The 16,995-nt window shown below is 39.2% G+C and overlaps 2 protein-coding genes and 1 non-coding gene across 3 annotated transcripts in view; 1 reads left to right on the forward strand and 2 right to left on the reverse strand.

The window, feature by feature from the left end:
* Nucleotides 1-9,271, forward strand: part of LOC109915015 (matrilin-2-like) — a 28,619-nt gene extending 19,348 nt beyond the window's left edge. The window contains exons 6-9 of the mRNA XM_048596225.1: nt 309-722; nt 2,686-2,838; nt 6,136-6,228; nt 8,755-9,271. Coding sequence (XP_048452182.1) covers nt 309-722; nt 2,686-2,838; nt 6,136-6,228; nt 8,755-8,810 — 716 coding nt within the window. The 3' untranslated portion in view covers nt 8,811-9,271. The remainder of the gene's footprint in view (nt 1-308; nt 723-2,685; nt 2,839-6,135; nt 6,229-8,754) is intronic.
* A 3,926-nt stretch (nt 9,272-13,197) lies between these two features.
* rpl30 (ribosomal protein L30) lies at nt 13,198-16,836 on the reverse strand. Its single transcript, XM_048596338.1, has 3 exons — nt 16,656-16,836; nt 14,991-15,121; nt 13,198-13,302 (listed from the first exon to the last, which is right to left on the reverse strand). The coding sequence occupies exons 1-3, from the start codon at nt 16,757-16,759 to the stop codon at nt 13,253-13,255; spliced, it is 285 nt and encodes a 94-aa protein (XP_048452295.1). The 5' UTR covers nt 16,760-16,836; the 3' UTR covers nt 13,198-13,252.
* LOC125483046 lies at nt 14,586-14,717 on the reverse strand. Its single transcript, XR_007262043.1, has one exon. It is a non-coding gene; the product is annotated as a small nucleolar RNA SNORA72 (small nucleolar RNA).
* Nucleotides 16,837-16,995: the final 159 nt, after the last annotated feature.

The raw sequence follows: 16,995 nt of genomic DNA on the forward strand, positions 1-16,995 counted from the left end.
AATCAAGTGTGATTAATGATATGATTAGATACACACAATGGTGCCATCCTTTAATTAGTTTATACCTTATTTTGTTTCAGTGATTTTGTCTGTAAGTTGCAAATTATTAAACTTGTTTTATTTGGATCTTCATCACAATGTAGCACCAGCTGCCAAGATTATTTCTCAAGAAACCAATGATTTTCTTTTATATCTAGCTGCACACGAAATGAAATAGCGTACATTAACTTTTGATTAAGATTCAGTTTATAGGTGTGTGATATGCCCACATTCTGCTAAGTGTGCATCCTTCTGTTTGGCTGCTGTAGAGTGTACCCACAGAGCTATGGACGTCGTCTTCTTCATTGACGAATCCAAAGGCCTTGGAGCAAATCATTTCCGATCAGTGAAACAATTTGTCAACAGCATCGTGGATGGGTTGGAAGTTGCACCAAATGCAACTCGAGTGGGTCTGGTGCAGTACTCCACTAAGGTCCAGACGGAATTTCCTCTCCAACGCTACAGCACAGTCAATCAGGTCAAGGCTGCAGTGAGTCGAGCTAAATCGATAGGCCAACAGCCCATGACAGGGCGCACTCGGAGGCAGATCTTTAAAAACAGCTTCAAGGTGAATGAAGGAGCTCGAGCCCTTGCAGAAAACGTTCCAAGGATAGCGCTTGTGCTCACCGATGGCCGTCAACAGGCTGATGTTGTGGAATGGGCGACTGAAGCAAAGCAGACTGGTAATGCACATTTCAAACCATACGAAGCCACCATAGAATCTCCCATAGAATCTCACAGCTTACCTTTGTACATTATCCTGACTTACGACTCTCACATTTTAGTTAGAGTTCAAGCCCGCTCCAGAAAAACTAAACTCCAATGTCAGTGGAGTGCCGCTTGTGGTTGAGTCATTTAACCAAGGCCCCATACACTTTTTCCCTCGGGTAGACATAAGAAGTCCCAAAGGCAATCTTCCAAAGAGTAGCTGTGGTGTTCTTCATAGAGCCCTGGCCAAAATGTATCTCTCAGTGAGCACCGCTAAAACTAACAGATGACCTGCTCATTATCACATTGGGTCCCTGCATAAAACCTGACTGTCATGTTTCCAACACAAGTCTTCAAAAGTCCTTCAGTACCTTGGGGCATTCCAAAGCTGTGAAGTGCCCTGTATAAATGCAAGTCTTTTTTCTTTAAGGCAGAAGTAGGCCATACAGCCCATCATGTCTGCCCTTCAAGCAGGTCATTTCAGGACTCAAATCTTTTATTTCAACGCGTTTAAATTCTAAATATTTAGGAATACTGACTTTCAATTGCAGATAAAATGACACCGTAACAAACCAATAATTTTACCCATACATGTAGCTCAATAACTTGGTGAAAGGTATCATACAGCAATATAGTGACTGCTGCATTACCTTTTACTGGGGCATTTAACCAAAGACTTGTCTGTCTAATCAGATCCAGACAATAGATGGTGAAACATAGTAGCACAGGACTATTTAGCTCCTCAAGCCTTTTCCTCCTTTAGTGAGAAAATCTGCTACATAAACTGTACATTCTCACTTTTGTCCCATGATGGTCTGTGAGAGCTGTTGAAGGAGAATAGACAATATTGTAAACTGGGTAGATGAAATTGGAATATCACATCAAGACATTGATTAAGTGAATGGGCAAAACTATGGCAAAAAGGATTTCAATGTAGGCTCATGTGAGGTAACACACTTTGAACCTTGAAAAGATTGAATAAATGGTACAAAGCTAAACATCTGGAGGTCTGCAGAGATTTGGCATTGGAAGGGGCATTTTAGCTCTGGGTACATAGATCATTATAATGTCAAGGAACTATGCTGACTGCAAATGGTGACTCATGCCAAATCAATTGTTAATTTTAGGTCTGAGATCAATAGATTGTCATTCACCAAAGGTATTCAGGAATCCTGTTGCATTCTTAAACCTGTAAGAGATACAGCAGCCAATTTAGACACAGCAAGTTCATAAACACAGAAAAATCATAATGATCCATCATCCTGGGGATATCGATCAATGGCCAAATACTGGCCATTACACATAATTCTAATGTGCTGTAACCTTTCAGAGAACGAAACTGAGAGAAACTGCAGTTAAGTACAGTTAAATTGTACAGTTACACCACCCTTTCCAATGTTTCATCTGTGGCCTTTACAACCTACTGAAAATAAATTGCAAATTGAGTACACTGTTGAACAGGCTGTAGGAAAGTGCCTTGTGAATCTGAAATTGACCAAGTGCCTTCAGTTCAGTTGTATCCTCAAGTCGAGGCATTCAGTATGGGGCTAGGCCTGACAGCACTTTGGTTGGAGTCCTTTTTCCTTTGGTAAATTCTTTACATACATGTGTCCCCCTTATAAAGGTACAAGTGTTCACCCTCCCCTGATTATTGGCCAGGACAAGATCTTTTTCCAGAATCACGCAAGTGGAATGCTATTGGCCCACTGTGATTGTGCTGGTTCTTTGAAAATGTACTCCAATTAGTCCATCTCCTTGTACTTTCCCCATAATCCTGCAAAACTTTATGTTTTTACTTAAGTTTCTTTGGAAGTTACAATCACCTGTTTTCATCACCTTTTCAGTCAGTGCGTTTCGCGTCATAATATCCCATTCTGTGGCTCTATAGTGTGTTGAAAGTGAAGAGAAACAATATACTTATGGGAAATGTCTCAGCAGGTATCAATATATTCGCCATTGGAGTTGGCAAGGCAACTGAAGAAGAATTACAACAAGTTGCTTCATTTCCACATGATGAGTACCTGCATTACGCAAAAGACTTCAGAACCATGGGTGAAATAGTGGAAACACTGAAACTACAAATTTGTAAAGGTACTTTGAGCAACATATTCTGTAATTCCTGTGAGAATTCCCTCTGAGGGGACATCATAAATCAGAATAATTCCTGCCATATATAGTGGGAAGAACTCTGAAGTCATTATTAATATTGTGACACTACATCAACTGAAATATAGCATATAACTCTTGACCCATTTATGGTGGTGTGCTTCTGTATCATTTGCTTCTAAGTTCAATTAGCTGTAACATTCAAAACATTTGAAAGTGAAGAATTTTGCATTTGAACTAGTGGTGACAATGACAAACTTGCTGTCATACAGATTGACTGAAATAAGTAGCTTTAATGCTTTCATAGAGACATAGAGATGAACAGCATAGAAACATATACTTTGGTCCAACTCATCCATGCCAACCAGATATCCTAAATTAATCTAGTCCCATATGCCAGCATTTAAACCCTTCCTATTCATGTACTATCCAGATGCCTTTTAAATGCTATAATCGCACCCGCCTCCACCACTTCCATTTCATACATCCACCAAACTCTATGAAAATGTTGTCCCATAGATCGCTTTTAAATCTTTCCCCTCTCACTTTTAACCTATAGTTTGGGACTCCCCTACCCTGCGGAAAAGACCTTGGCTATTCATCCTGTCCATGCCCCCCATGATTGTATAAACCTCTATAAGGTCACCTCTCAGCCTCCGATGCTCCAGGGAAAACAGCCGCAGCCTATTCAACCTCTCCCTGCAGCTCAAACCCTCCAATTCCAGCAACATCCTTGAAAACCGTTTCTGCACCCTTTCCAGTTTAACAAAATCTTTTCTATAGCAGGGAGACCAGAATTGAATGCAGTATTCCAGAAGCGGCCTAACCAATGTACTGTACAGCCGCAACATGACTTCCCAACTCCTATGCTCAATGAACAAACACAAAGTTGCTGGAAAAGCTCAGCAGGTCTGGCAGCATGCGTGGCGGAAAAAACAGTTAATGTTTCGGGTCCGATGACCCTTCTCCGAGGAAGGGTCACCGGACTGAAACGTTAACTCCTCTGTTTTGTCCTTCACAAATGTTGCCAGACCTGCTGAGCTTTTCCAGCAACTTTGTCTTTGTTCCTGATTTACAGCATCTTTTCTTTCGGTTTTTATCCTATACTCAAAGCACTGTCCAATAAAGGCAAGTGTACCAAACACCTTCACTATCCTATCTACCTGTGACTCTACGTTCAAGGAACTACGAACCTATACTCCAAGGTCTCTGTTCGGCAACACTTCCAGGTCCCTACCATTAAGTAGGTAAGTCCTGCCCTGATTCGCCTTACCAAAATGCAACATCTTACATTTATCTAAATTAAACTCTATCTGCCAATCCTCGGTCCACTTGATCAAGGACCTTCACTGTCCACTCACCACCAATTTCGGTGTCATCTGCAAACTTGCTAGCCATCCCTCCTATATTCACATCCAAATCATTTATATAAATGACAATAGGAAGTGGACCCAGCACCAATCCTTGCAGAACACCACTGGTCACAGGCCTCCAGTCTGAAAATCAATCCTCCACCACCTTCTGACTGCTACCTTCAAATCAATTTTGTAACCAAATGTTTAGCTCTCCCTGGATTCCATCTGATCTAACCCTGCTAATCAGTCTACTGTGCAGAACCTTGTCGAACGCCTGGAAGTCCATATACAGAACATTCACTGCTCTGCCTTCATCAATCTTCTTGGTTACTTCTTCAATCCCGTTCGTGAGACACTATTTCCCCTGCACAAAGCCAAGCAGTCTGAAACAAACATTAGGGATTAGGAAGTGGATGAACACTGAGAATGATTGGAATGGATAATTAAACAGGGGGATAATTACAATTACTAACCTTGACCAGTTGGATCAAACGGCCTGTTTGTGTGCTTCAGATTTTATGTATCTGAAGGGGGAGGAAAATTTTGCTGTGATGCTCTGACTGGGTTTGATGCATCAATTGATCTCTTCCTATCTGTTAATATTCTATGCGATTCCACAACAACTAGAGTTTCACTTGGGTCAATGGCAAGCAAAGCTGAGAAGGACATATATCCAAATGTCCCTGCCAAAGTCAAAAGGTCAATCCTATGAACTTGTGATGAAGGTTCCTGATATATTGTTTTTATTATTTGGAAAAGGATGTTCTGGAGGTGGCAGAACCACACACAGCTTTAAGTTTGACATTACTTCTACATTGCATGTGACAGGAAAGGAAGGATATAAATGTTTCATTTTTAGTTCTGAGAGTGGTGTTGAGTTGACTGGAAATTTGTTTACATGCTTTAAAAAAGTCCTCAAGAGGAATAGTTCAGTGCTTTAAAAAAGTTGAAGATTTTTTAAAAAAGGCTGTTGCCTAGCAACAAGGTGACCTATGATGCAGGGAGATAGAGACAGAAACAAGTAACCTTTTACAAAAATAAAAGGGCCGCTGCGTGTACAGAAGAGAAGCAGGTCAGAAAAGGCCCGTACCAATGGCAGTGCAGTTTAGCAGTCACCAACACAGGCAGGCCAGAAGAAAAGCTCCGAGTGGCTGAGAAGTTAGTGAGAGACGATCCAGAAATAGATGGCTTTAAAGCATCTGAGAGGACAACATCCTACAAGGATGCTGAATGCATATGTTTAAGGAATACATATTAAGGAGTAGGTCAATTGTTTTAGCAGTTTGTTTAACGGTCTTATCAATAGACGTTAACTAAACAAGATATCATCGAGCTAATGCAGAAGTTTGTTTGATATAAACGAAATGGAGGTGTGCCAACTGACAAGGAACTTTAAAGTGGAAACTGGACAATCAAACACTGAGGTTCAAGTCATAAACTGAAACAGAAGTTGCTGGAAAAGCTCATCAGGTCTGGCAGCATCTGTGAAGAAAAAAAAAAAAAATCAGAGTTAACGTTTTGGTGACCCGAAACATTAACTTCACAGATGCTACTAGACCTGCTGAGCTTTTCCAGCAACTTCTGTTTTTGTTCCTGATTTATAGCATCGGCAGTTCTTTCAATTTTTACTGAGGTTCGAGTATCTGTAAGGTTGCTGTTGAGTGTAAAAGAGTTAAATCTTAATTGCTGATGCTTATAAATCCTTTTCAAATAGTTCTAATATTCATCTTTTTCCTTCCTTTCGTGTAATAAACTTTCTTAAAAGTACAATAGCAGTCTCGTGTGACTATGTCATAATTGATCACTGCAGTTTGCAAAAACAAAATTTATGGTCTATCAAGCCAGGCCTCACTTTGGAATCAGACTTGCCCAGCATGAACTTCTACACAATAGGAATGAAACTAATATGTATTTAAATTATTTACAGGAACTCCATCACTTAGCGATCAATGCAAATGTGAAGCAATTGTGTCATTCCAGATTCAAGCTAATGAAGAAATACGGACATTAACCCAAAAATATATCCTTTCAATGTACTGTGCAGTAGCACTGTTTTTTTATTTTAATTTTCTTCGCAATGCAAAATAATGACCTAAATTTACTCTGAGCGTCCGTAAGTACACGTGCAGATTCACTTCAAATAGTTCTCAATATTTTGGTGGCCACAGGCACTGGGAATGTTGTATACCAGTCTATCAAAAAACGAAAAGGAGGGAGACACATTTATATTACAGCCATAACTGGCTGCACTCTTGCCCAAATCAGAAGGTTCTAGGTTCAAGTCTCACTCAGAATTTCTACAGTGCAGAAGCAGAGTCCACACCAAATCTCTGATGGATATCCCACTTAAACCCACTCTATCCCCGTAGCCCTGCATTTCCCGTGGCTAATCCACCCAACTTGCACATCTTTGGACTGTGGGAGGAAACCGGAACACCAAGAGGGAGCCCATGCAGACAAGGAAGAATGTGCAAAAATCAACACAGACAGTCGCCCCAATTTGGGTCCCTAGCGCTTTGAGGCACCAGTGCAACTACTGAACTAACATGCTGCCCCAAAGACTTGAGTTCAAACAAAAAAAGGCTTGCACCCTAGTGCATGGATCAGGGATGGTCAAAAGACCAGGATTGCAAAGGGCAGATATGGAATGGTTGTAGAGTTAAAGGAGGTTAGGTGTAGCAGAGAGGCAAGATCATGGTGAATTTGAAAACATGGATAGGATTTAAAAATTAAGGTGTTGATTAAACAGGGGCCAATGTAGGTTAACAAATGCATGGTGATTGAATGAACTGAACTTGACACAACTTAGGTCAACCTCAAATTTGCGAAAGGTAGAATGAGAGTAGAGCCAGCGATCATCGGAAAAGTTAAGCCTAGTGATAACAAAAGGGATGGATGAGGATTTCACAGATGAGTTGAGGCAAGAATGAAGTTGTGATGTTACGGAGATTGACATCAGTTCATTTCAGGATAGCTACCCTAAAATCATACAGTACAGAAGAAGCCTATCGAGTCCTGTTCAGCGTTAGATAATTGGGGAGAGGCAAGGCAACCAAGTTTGTCTCCAGACCAATGGCTGCTTGTAGCAGTCCCAACATTTGAGTGGAAAGAATTCAAGCCACAATGGAGAGAGTTGAGAGAGGTGGTGGTGAGATAATACGCAAAGGTTTCTGGAGGAATCGTAGGCAGTATTATAAATTAATGGAAGCTGATTTGACCAATCAAATCTTGTTGTTTCTAGTAACTAGCTCCAGACCCTTCAAATAGAGAAACAGAAATCAAAAGTAGTTAACTAATTTCATTGATGAATTGTATCTTTTACAGCAAAGGGTCTATGTGACCTAGCTCAATTGATTTATTAAACACGTAATGTCTGCTGTGATCATGATTGAGACTTTGGAATGCTGTCTCACGAGGCGGGGTCATTAAATGATTTTAAAGAGGAAGGATATAGACTTGAAGAGAAGTCATAGTAGACTTGTAACTAACTGTTTCTCTCTGCACAGATGCTGCCAGACTTGAGTTTCATCAGCATGGTCTGTCCTTGTTTCAGATTTCCAAATCTGCATTATTTTGCTTTTATTGACAATATAGACTTTTGTGTTCCAAGAGGATCAAAGGTTATTGGGGGTGTAGATCTCATTGAACAGGACAGCAGGCTTAAGGGATCAAATGCCTATTTTTCCTCCTAATAAGAACACAATAGGAGCAGGAGTGGGCCATCTGGCCCATCAAGCCTGCTCCACCAATTCAAGATCATGACTGATCTTTTCATGGACTCAGCTTCACTTGCCCGCCCGCTCACCATAACCCCTAATTCTTTACTGTTCAAAAATCTTAAACTTTCAACGAGGTAGCCTCAACTGTTTCGCTGGGCAGGGAATTCCACAGATGCACAACCTTTGGGCGAAGAAGTTCCTCAATTCAGTCCTAAATCTGCTCCCCTTTATTTTGAGGCTATGCCCCCGGTTCTGGTTTCACCCATCAGTGTAAACAACTGCCCAGCTTCTAGCTTATCTATTTCCTTCACTATTTTATATATTTCTATAAGATCCACCCCTCGTTTTTCTAAATTCCAATGAGTGTAATCTCAGTCTACTCACAAGCTCACCCTCTCAATTCCAGAATCAACCTAGTTAACCTCCTCTGCACTCCCTCCAATGCCAGTACATCCTTCCTCAAATAAGGAAACTGTACACAGTATTCCAAGCGTGACCGCACCATGAACCTATACAGCTGCAATAACCTTCTAAATTGTACGTTTCTATGTTGGGGAAACTGTATGAATTTACAGTCAAATCAATAACATTAACCTTTAATTGCCCTCTCTTGACTACAAGACACAAAACATGCCCCCAACTGTAGAAATTCAGTGCTTTGATCCTAAGATTGTTGAAGCCCAGAGGTGTGTAATAGCATCGCTGAACAAGTTGATTTTAAAAAGTTACTGAAACAACTTATACCAGTACACTACACATGATCATTGTATATAAAATTAAACAGCAATTGCCAGTATTTTAACTTGGAATTCCTTAACTAGAACCACTGGAAGAAGTGATGAACAGGCTGAAGACTGTGGAGAACTCTTTCAAAGCCAAGTAACAGGAGTGAAATACACATTTTTCTTTAATTTCTATAAATGAAGACTTTAGTTTGATGCATGGTGTTGAGTTTCCTGATCAGGTAATTAGACACTGTCATTTTGTATATTTTATGGATGGTATGGTATTTACACAAAACTGGCATTGGGAAAATGATTAGTGCCTCATCCCCTTCTGAAACAAACTAAGACCTTTTTACCATGTGTTGGTAAGTTGGCAGTTATATATTTTAACTAATAAAAACATGCAACTCTAGCAATGTTTGATCAGAAATATATACGACTCACTTCCACTTCACAGATAATGATCTAATCTCGAGAATTTTAAAGTTTTTTTTAAAAGACTGCTATTATAGCTCAGCATCATTGAAACATGCATACTTAATGGATATTGCTAGGATTGTTGCAAAAATAATTCAGGACTGTTTGTGTTTTGCTGCAGAAAGCTATTCTTTTAATCGTCCTTCCCACTAGTTGAATGTTAAAACAAATAAAAACAGGAGTTAACCAAATGTGTAAGTTTGTGTTTTTCCATTTCTCACCTTTTATTAGCCCCACGAAGAAACCTTGCCAACAGATCATTTTGAAATACTTTCTATATTTCTTCTGCCCATTTAAGATAAAAACAGCAACACAGAATGAATCAGTTACAATAAATCTAAGACAGAGTAGCACCTTCAAAATGTGATTTCTACCATTTAAATTTTCAATGTTTCCAAAACATTTTGAATGAAGGGCTCCAAATAACCAACTTCTATCTAAATTATACTATAATTCTAATATCATTGCATATAGAATGACAATTAGATGTAGATTCAGTTTAAGTGAGCTCAAAAACAAGTGGCAGCAAACAATGGAGGGAATTGTTTAAGATACCAAATTGTGGGACTAATTAGATGAATTCCTGGATTGTGTATGAAAAGGGTTTCTGAAGCAGTATACTGAGCAGCCAACTAGGCATCAGGTTACAAAAACAGGAATTGCTGTAAGAACTGAGCAGGTCTGGCATTTATGGTGAGAAAGCAGAGTTAATGTTTCAGGTCCAGTGAGTTTTGCCAGCAATTTCTGTTTTTGTTTCTGATTTCCAGCATTCACAGTTCTTCAGTTCTTTGTTTAGGGATCAGGTTAATTTAGATTTAGCACTGTGTAATGGGACAGGGCACAAACACCAAAAGGAAAAGATAAACCAACCATAGTTAATGGAAGTTCAATATTGCATTAGATAAAAGGAAGTAGATAATAGCAGAAAAAGTGGTAAACTGGAAGACGGGGAGCAATTTAGAATCAGACAAAGGAGGACCAAGAATCTGATTAAAGGTAAACAAAATACAAGTGCAAACCAGCAAAGGAGATAAAGATGGATTGTAAAATCTTCATTCAGTATGTGAACGAACAGATTAGCTGGGACAAATGTGGGCTCCAAGGAGATGAACCGAAGGGTCTACTTCCATGCCATACACCTCTATAACAGGAAAACTAAAGTTACTTTACATCTATCGCAAGAAACATGATATAGAAGACACGGAAACAAGAAATGACCAAGCAACCCTTGAAGAACAAAAATAAGTTAGCATTAGTAAAGACACAGTATTTGAAAATCTTGATAAATCCCCAGGCTGGATGAGTTTTGAATGGCTAGAGACTGTGTTTACATGGATGGCTATCTTTCTAAACTCCAGATTATCAAAAGTTTCCTCCACATAGAAAATAGCAGCTATAACCCCCATTATTTTAAGAAGGGACAGAGGAAGAATGGACAATAGACCTTTTGGTTTGATGTCAGGAGGGAAAAAAGCCAGAATTTATTAAAAAGCATATGATAACTGTGAACTCTTAGAAAAGAATTCTAAAATTGGACAGACATGGATTTAATGAAAATCATGTTTGACAGATTCTAAGAGTTTTTTTTGAGGATATTACTTTGACATAGTCAAAGGAGAAGTAATGGATTTGTTAATTTGCATTTTCAGAAGGCTATTGATGTAGTCTGACACAGTAGGCTACCAAATAAAATTAGAGTGCATAGGAATGGGGATATACAAGAGTATGGATTGAGTTATGATTGATAGACAAATAGCAGGAATAAACTAACTTTCACTAGTGGACATACTTGTTTGCACCTTAGATGTTCACAATCTATATAAATGCTTTGGACCATGGGAACCAATTAAAATATTACCAGATTTGTTGATAACACCAAACTGGGTGGGGAAACACAAATAGTGAGGAAGATTTCAACAGGTATTGGACAAGCTCATTGATTGGCCTGGTGTACGGCAGATGGAATGTAATATAAATAACTTCTCACTTACTTTGGTAGAAAAAAGCATTTGTATTAAATGGTGAGTGTGGGGGAAGTGCAAGTATCCAAACAGACCTGAGTGTTTCTTTCCAAGAGTTACTAAATTTTAGTATTCGGGAGCGGCAAGCAAATGATATGTTGGTCTTCACAGCAAAGGAATGAGCTCACAGGAGTAAAGATGTCTTGCTGCAGATATATAAAGCTTTAGTGAGATCTTGCATTAAGTATCAAGCACATGTATATTCCTCCTTAGATAAGAAGATATATTTGCCACAGTGGGAGTGCAACAGAGGCTCAGCAGACAAAGAACAAGAGGTTCTTCAATAGTTTTAGGCTAGGGGTGGCAGATTTAAGAAACAAGGAGCAATTACTTCACTCAAATAGTTGTGAATCTGTGGAATTCACTACTCCAGAGTATGATGCAGGCTAGTAAACTGAATAAAAATCTTAGTGAAAGATTTAACAGGTGCAACAGGCTGACTAGCCTACTCCAACTCCTAATTTATATGGTCATATGTACAAGATGTCAGTTAGCTCAGTAGTACAATCTCCAAACAATTTATTCTCACATCCAGAATCACCGTGAGGCAAAAAACAAGTAACATACCACAATTAAGTACCAATCAAATACTCAGCTGGACCTTAAATGCTGCAAAATAAAACTCATTTCAACCTGGTCAGCCAAAACTTTCAAAGTCCAAATGCACTACCATACCATGGCAGTCACCTCTTCTACAAAGGCCTCCTTAAACCAACAGCAGTCTTAAAAATAGTCATCTAGTATTGTCACTACCACATTCCTGCACTACAGGGAGACCTAGACTGTGATTCAGCAGATAAATTTCATTAGCAGTGCCTTCAACATCACCTCCTGATCTATGGGACCCTGTACAAACACTAGTGGTCCTTTCAGAAATCAGGACCACCAAGCCTGAAAGTTGTCTTCCTGTCTTATTTTCACAACAATCAAATGGCCAATGTTCCAAAATCAACGAAAACTTCAGACACTCAATCTCTCCTTGAAATGCAGCAGCACTGACCTAAATGCTGGCAGGAGCATGGTACCAATCACTCAGATTGGCAGCAACTTGTCCAAAAAGCTGCATCACACTTCAAATCCTCATCACTAAAGTCAGTTTCAAAGGTGGTGAGCAAGCTTGTATAATTGAAAAATATACCAGATCTACAGGAATTCTGCAAATATATGGTTAAGGGGATAGGAATTTGTGTAAATACAGTACTAAATGGAACTGAATGAACCCAATTTTAGTCAGCAAGATATAACAAACATTTCCAACCTCTGCCAAATGCAAATTCATGATCAAGATCAGTCACCCATGCTGCAAATATTAAACCTACTGTTGCTACTAACAATTCTTGCCAGTTTTAACACAATACACATTTAGCTGGGCAATGATTGATGTTAGGGCAAACACACTGACAGATTATAGCAATTACTCAATGTTTATGCTAGTTACAGTTTAAATCTTAAACTTCCCTCAATGCAATGCATCAAGAAAACTTGACCACTGTTGAAACGGAAACAAAAACCTGTCGTGCAACATTAGCAACTAAACCTTTTTTTTAAAACAAAGTTAAGTACAGTACCAAACATGATTCTTAGGAACAGCTTTAAATCCTCCCAGACTTAAAAATTTGCTCATCGGATGGGGCAACTGGTTAAGACAACATTTATTGTCCATCCCCATTGTAGGAACAATTTCCAAGGGCATTCTGTCGGATTCCTGTTGATTTGGACCTCAAGACTATACTCCCTTTTACTGTCACCCAATCACAATCTCTAAAATACCTGAATCAATTGGAAATTCAGTATAGGGGAATGTAGTTGTTCCAGATTTCCATCATTATATCAACTGTTTCCTGATTTTACTCTTAAATCAACTCACTTTATAATAAGGCCCACTGTTTACCATTCAAGTTACCATTAAAGCAGATCAATCCCCAACTGAAATGTTCTATACAACTTTTACATTACAGAAAAACATGATTACATGTCCAAATAGATAAATTAACTTGTTAACATCCAAAGTGTTATGCTGGGCATTTAAATTAAAAACAAAAGCAAGTGGCTTTTTAACAGAATAACTTTATTTGTAAAACATTTCAGAGTTGAAGCCAAGTTTACTTCTCACTGATTTGTTCTGGCATGCTCCTGATGATGTCAGAATCACCTGAAAAGAAAAGTTAATTCAGTTTAGTCAAAGCAAATTTCACTGCATAATTATGGAGGACTATACTGTTATCTTTCAGAGAGTCAGCTGAATGAAGTCAACCTTTACACATTTTCATAGGCATGTTATGTGACAGTTGAATAAAAGCTTATCGGCAACGTTCAACCACAGGGTGTAAAAAGAAATGCTGCCAATATGGAAACAAAAATCGATAAGAAGGGGAAGTGGTAAGTGTGGAGCTGGAGGAACACAGCAGGCCAGGCAGCATCAGAGGAGCAGGGAAGTTGACGTTTCGGGTCGGGACCCTTCTTCAGACAATGCAGAAGGGTCCCGATCAAAAATGTCAAATTTTCCTGCTCCTCTAATGCTGCCTGGCCTGCTGAGTTCCTCCAGCTCCACACTGTTATCTCTGACTCCAGCATCGGCAGTTCTTACCATCTCTGAGGAAGGGGAACTGAATTGCTTTATGGATTTGAGGAAGGTATGTAGTAGGGTTGGTAATAGGACACTGCTTTTATTTGATTAATGACTAAATTAATGACAAACTTGGATGTGCAGGGCACAAATTCAAAATGAACAAATGACAATACTTGGCAGGATTGTGAAGTAAGAAATCAAATGATAAATTTCAAGGAGACATATGCTGGTGTACTAGGTCTGGACACAAGGCCGATTAAGTTTAATGCAAACAATATGTTACTAGGAATTATGCAAAATAAGAGTAGATGGATCTAAGGGTATATTCCATTAATCAAAGGTAGCAAATATTAGTCTCTAAATATGGACACAGCAAAGTTAGTTATGAAGAATTTCAAGAATTTCCAGCCATCATCGGGATACAACTGGTAGGAGAGTGTGGCCGACAGTCAGCATTTATTGTCTATCCCTAACCGCTTTCAAGGATGTGGCGACAGAATTTTTTTTGAACCAACAGAGACCATCTCTCCAGCTTCACCCACAATGTGTCTCAAAATACTTGTACCTATGAAATGCACATCAGCCCTGCAAGAGTACGGGCGTACAAGTACTTCTTGTATTTTACCAAGCACAAGAATGGAAAAGGGTGCTCTTCTAAGAGCTGAAGATTCACAATCTCAGCCACAGAAACCATGACAAACAGGCATTTGCAGGTATCATGGCCAAATCAAAGCAACCACTCAAAGCAATGTCAATGATGTAAATTACTATACACTCTAGTTACAATTTAAAATGTGCTATCGCATACCGCTCAGAACAAAACACTGCCACAGCTGAGACACGACAGGAACGTTACAGAATGTAAAAGCTGTCGCTGGCAAATATTACCACAAGACTTGATGAAATAGGCTTGTGGACAATAAGCACAGCATTAATCTAGCGAATGTCTAGCCTGACTTGATTGGAGACAAAAATCAAGACAGCGAGAATATTCGCACTAGAAGTAAATTATTGTAGATACTTAAGTATTATTAGCGGCTAAGAATACAAGTTGCTGTACCACTCACTCTCACACTGCAGATACACAATATATAGCAATCAACATTCAAACCCCATTGCCACTTCCACTAACAATTAAAGCACAAACATAATGAGAGGTACATTGTACCATGTTTCTCTTACTACAATAACAAAAATTCAACATGCTTTACTCTCAATGCACTTTGGCAGTGGCTCACACCCAGAAGTGGTATACTTTCAGAAGAACTTACCAGGATCAATGATAGCCAGTGTACACACTCTGTAGTATTTACCACAAGCTGTACCTAGTTCAATGTTATTGCCACTGTAATGGTGCACTCCAGTCTTGGCTAACATAGCATAATACTCAATCTCCGACTTCCTGAAATAAATACAATTCACCATTAAAACAGTATCATTACAATCTTGCATTTTAATTAAGTCAAGACCAACTATGACAACAGCCAACTGGTCCAATGCAAAACAGGGCTCTCCAAACATGGACATGAGCATCGGGACAAAAAAAAAGGTTTTACATTACTAAGGACATTCATCTGGTGACTTGTAATTCAGTTTATGAATGAAATAAGGAAACCTGACCATTACCACGATGGCCTAATTGTATCAATGTGATCCTCCAGTCAGCGAAGAGGTTATGAAGAACACAAATGGATCAATTTGAAGCCTTAACACTATCAAAGACAATCTTATGCAAACATAGACTAAGTTTAACACTAACTAGGTACTGTAAGTAACATGTTAAAACCGATTGTGGCTTAAGCAGCCATTGTCAACTAGTACACTAAGTATACTCAATGGTTACAAGTCACAAAAGAAAAGCACAAAACCTGAGCTTAAAAACTTCACTCTTGGGATTAAAATATTGCTGTTAAGGTCAGAATTTACCACCTGTTCCTAACTGCCCCATACCATCTCCAAGTGCATAACTTGCTAGGTCATTTCACAGGGCAAATATATACCTGGGGCCGTGAGATGAGGCAAGGACAGTAGATTTTCTTCCTTGGGGATTCAGTGAATAGGAAGGGTTACAGGGTTTCATGATTGAGATGATTTTTCATTTGTAGACTAGTGGATCCAAGTCGTCTAGCTGCTGTGGTGGAATTTGGACTCATTCACTTGGGAGCCGTAGCCTGGACCTCCGGAGAATTTGCGTGCTAAGCTTGACACAAATCCCAAATTCCACCCATTTCTGATATAATATAAAAAACTTCAGGTTGCTACTCGTTTTTGTTCTAATGTGAAGATCAGTTCCTCTAGTAATTGACCCCGTTGCCACTGGAAGCCACTTCCATCCTGTACAGAGCCCTGATGTTGAGAACTTCTATGAAAATCATCTTTCAATTTTCTTACAGACATGCATGGAAGATAGTCTTGCAGACAGCAGGCAAGGACAAGCTGACTGGTCTCATTCTGTGCTGCAACCATTCTGTGATTAGTTACAACCAAAAGTGTATTATAGATTCATACAGCAGAGAAACAAGCCCTTTGGTTCAATTTGTCTGCACTGATCAGACACCCCAATCTGATCTAGTCCCATTTGCCAGCATGTGGCTCATATCCCTCTAAACCCTTCCTATCCACATATCCATCTAGATTCCTTTTAAATGCTGTAATTTTTCTGTTGCGCTACGAATGGGTTCAGCCTGATTAATATTCAATTTCCTGAATTTTCAGGGTGACAAATAGGTAAAAACCTATGCAAAAATTGACCTAAGTGATATTTATACACATTGCATAACAAAATAACTACGGCAATATTAGCAAAGAACATTATGGCCTCTCAAGTTGGACTACAGATTTAAGTAGAAAATATATATTTAATCTTTTTCCAGTTGGAGAAATACAGCAAGTTCAAGCTGTATTTTGCAGTTCATTTTACAAAAATCTCTCCTTACCTCAATGCTGGACAATTGTTGGCAAGGATAACTAGCTTGGCTTTGCCTTGACGAATCATTTTCAAAGTCTGTTTGTAGCCCAGCACATATTTGCCACTTTTCATAACCAGCTGGAGCCTGGAGTTGATGGACTCCAAAGACTTTTTCTGCAGTCAAAAAAAAAGTCCGTTTTTAAAAAGTCTGCAAATGCAACAAAACAATGAACTCTAAATATATCAGAGATAGTAGGAACTGCAGATGCTGGAGAATCCAAGACAACAAGGTGCAGGGCTGGATGAACACAGCAGGCCAAGCAGCATCATAGGAGCAGAGAGGCTGACGTTTCGGGCCTAGACCCTTC

Source organism: Rhincodon typus, chromosome 4, assembly GCF_021869965.1.
Source record: "Rhincodon typus isolate 14 chromosome 4, sRhiTyp1.1, whole genome shotgun sequence".
Classification (NCBI taxonomy): Eukaryota; Metazoa; Chordata; class Chondrichthyes; order Orectolobiformes; family Rhincodontidae; genus Rhincodon; species Rhincodon typus.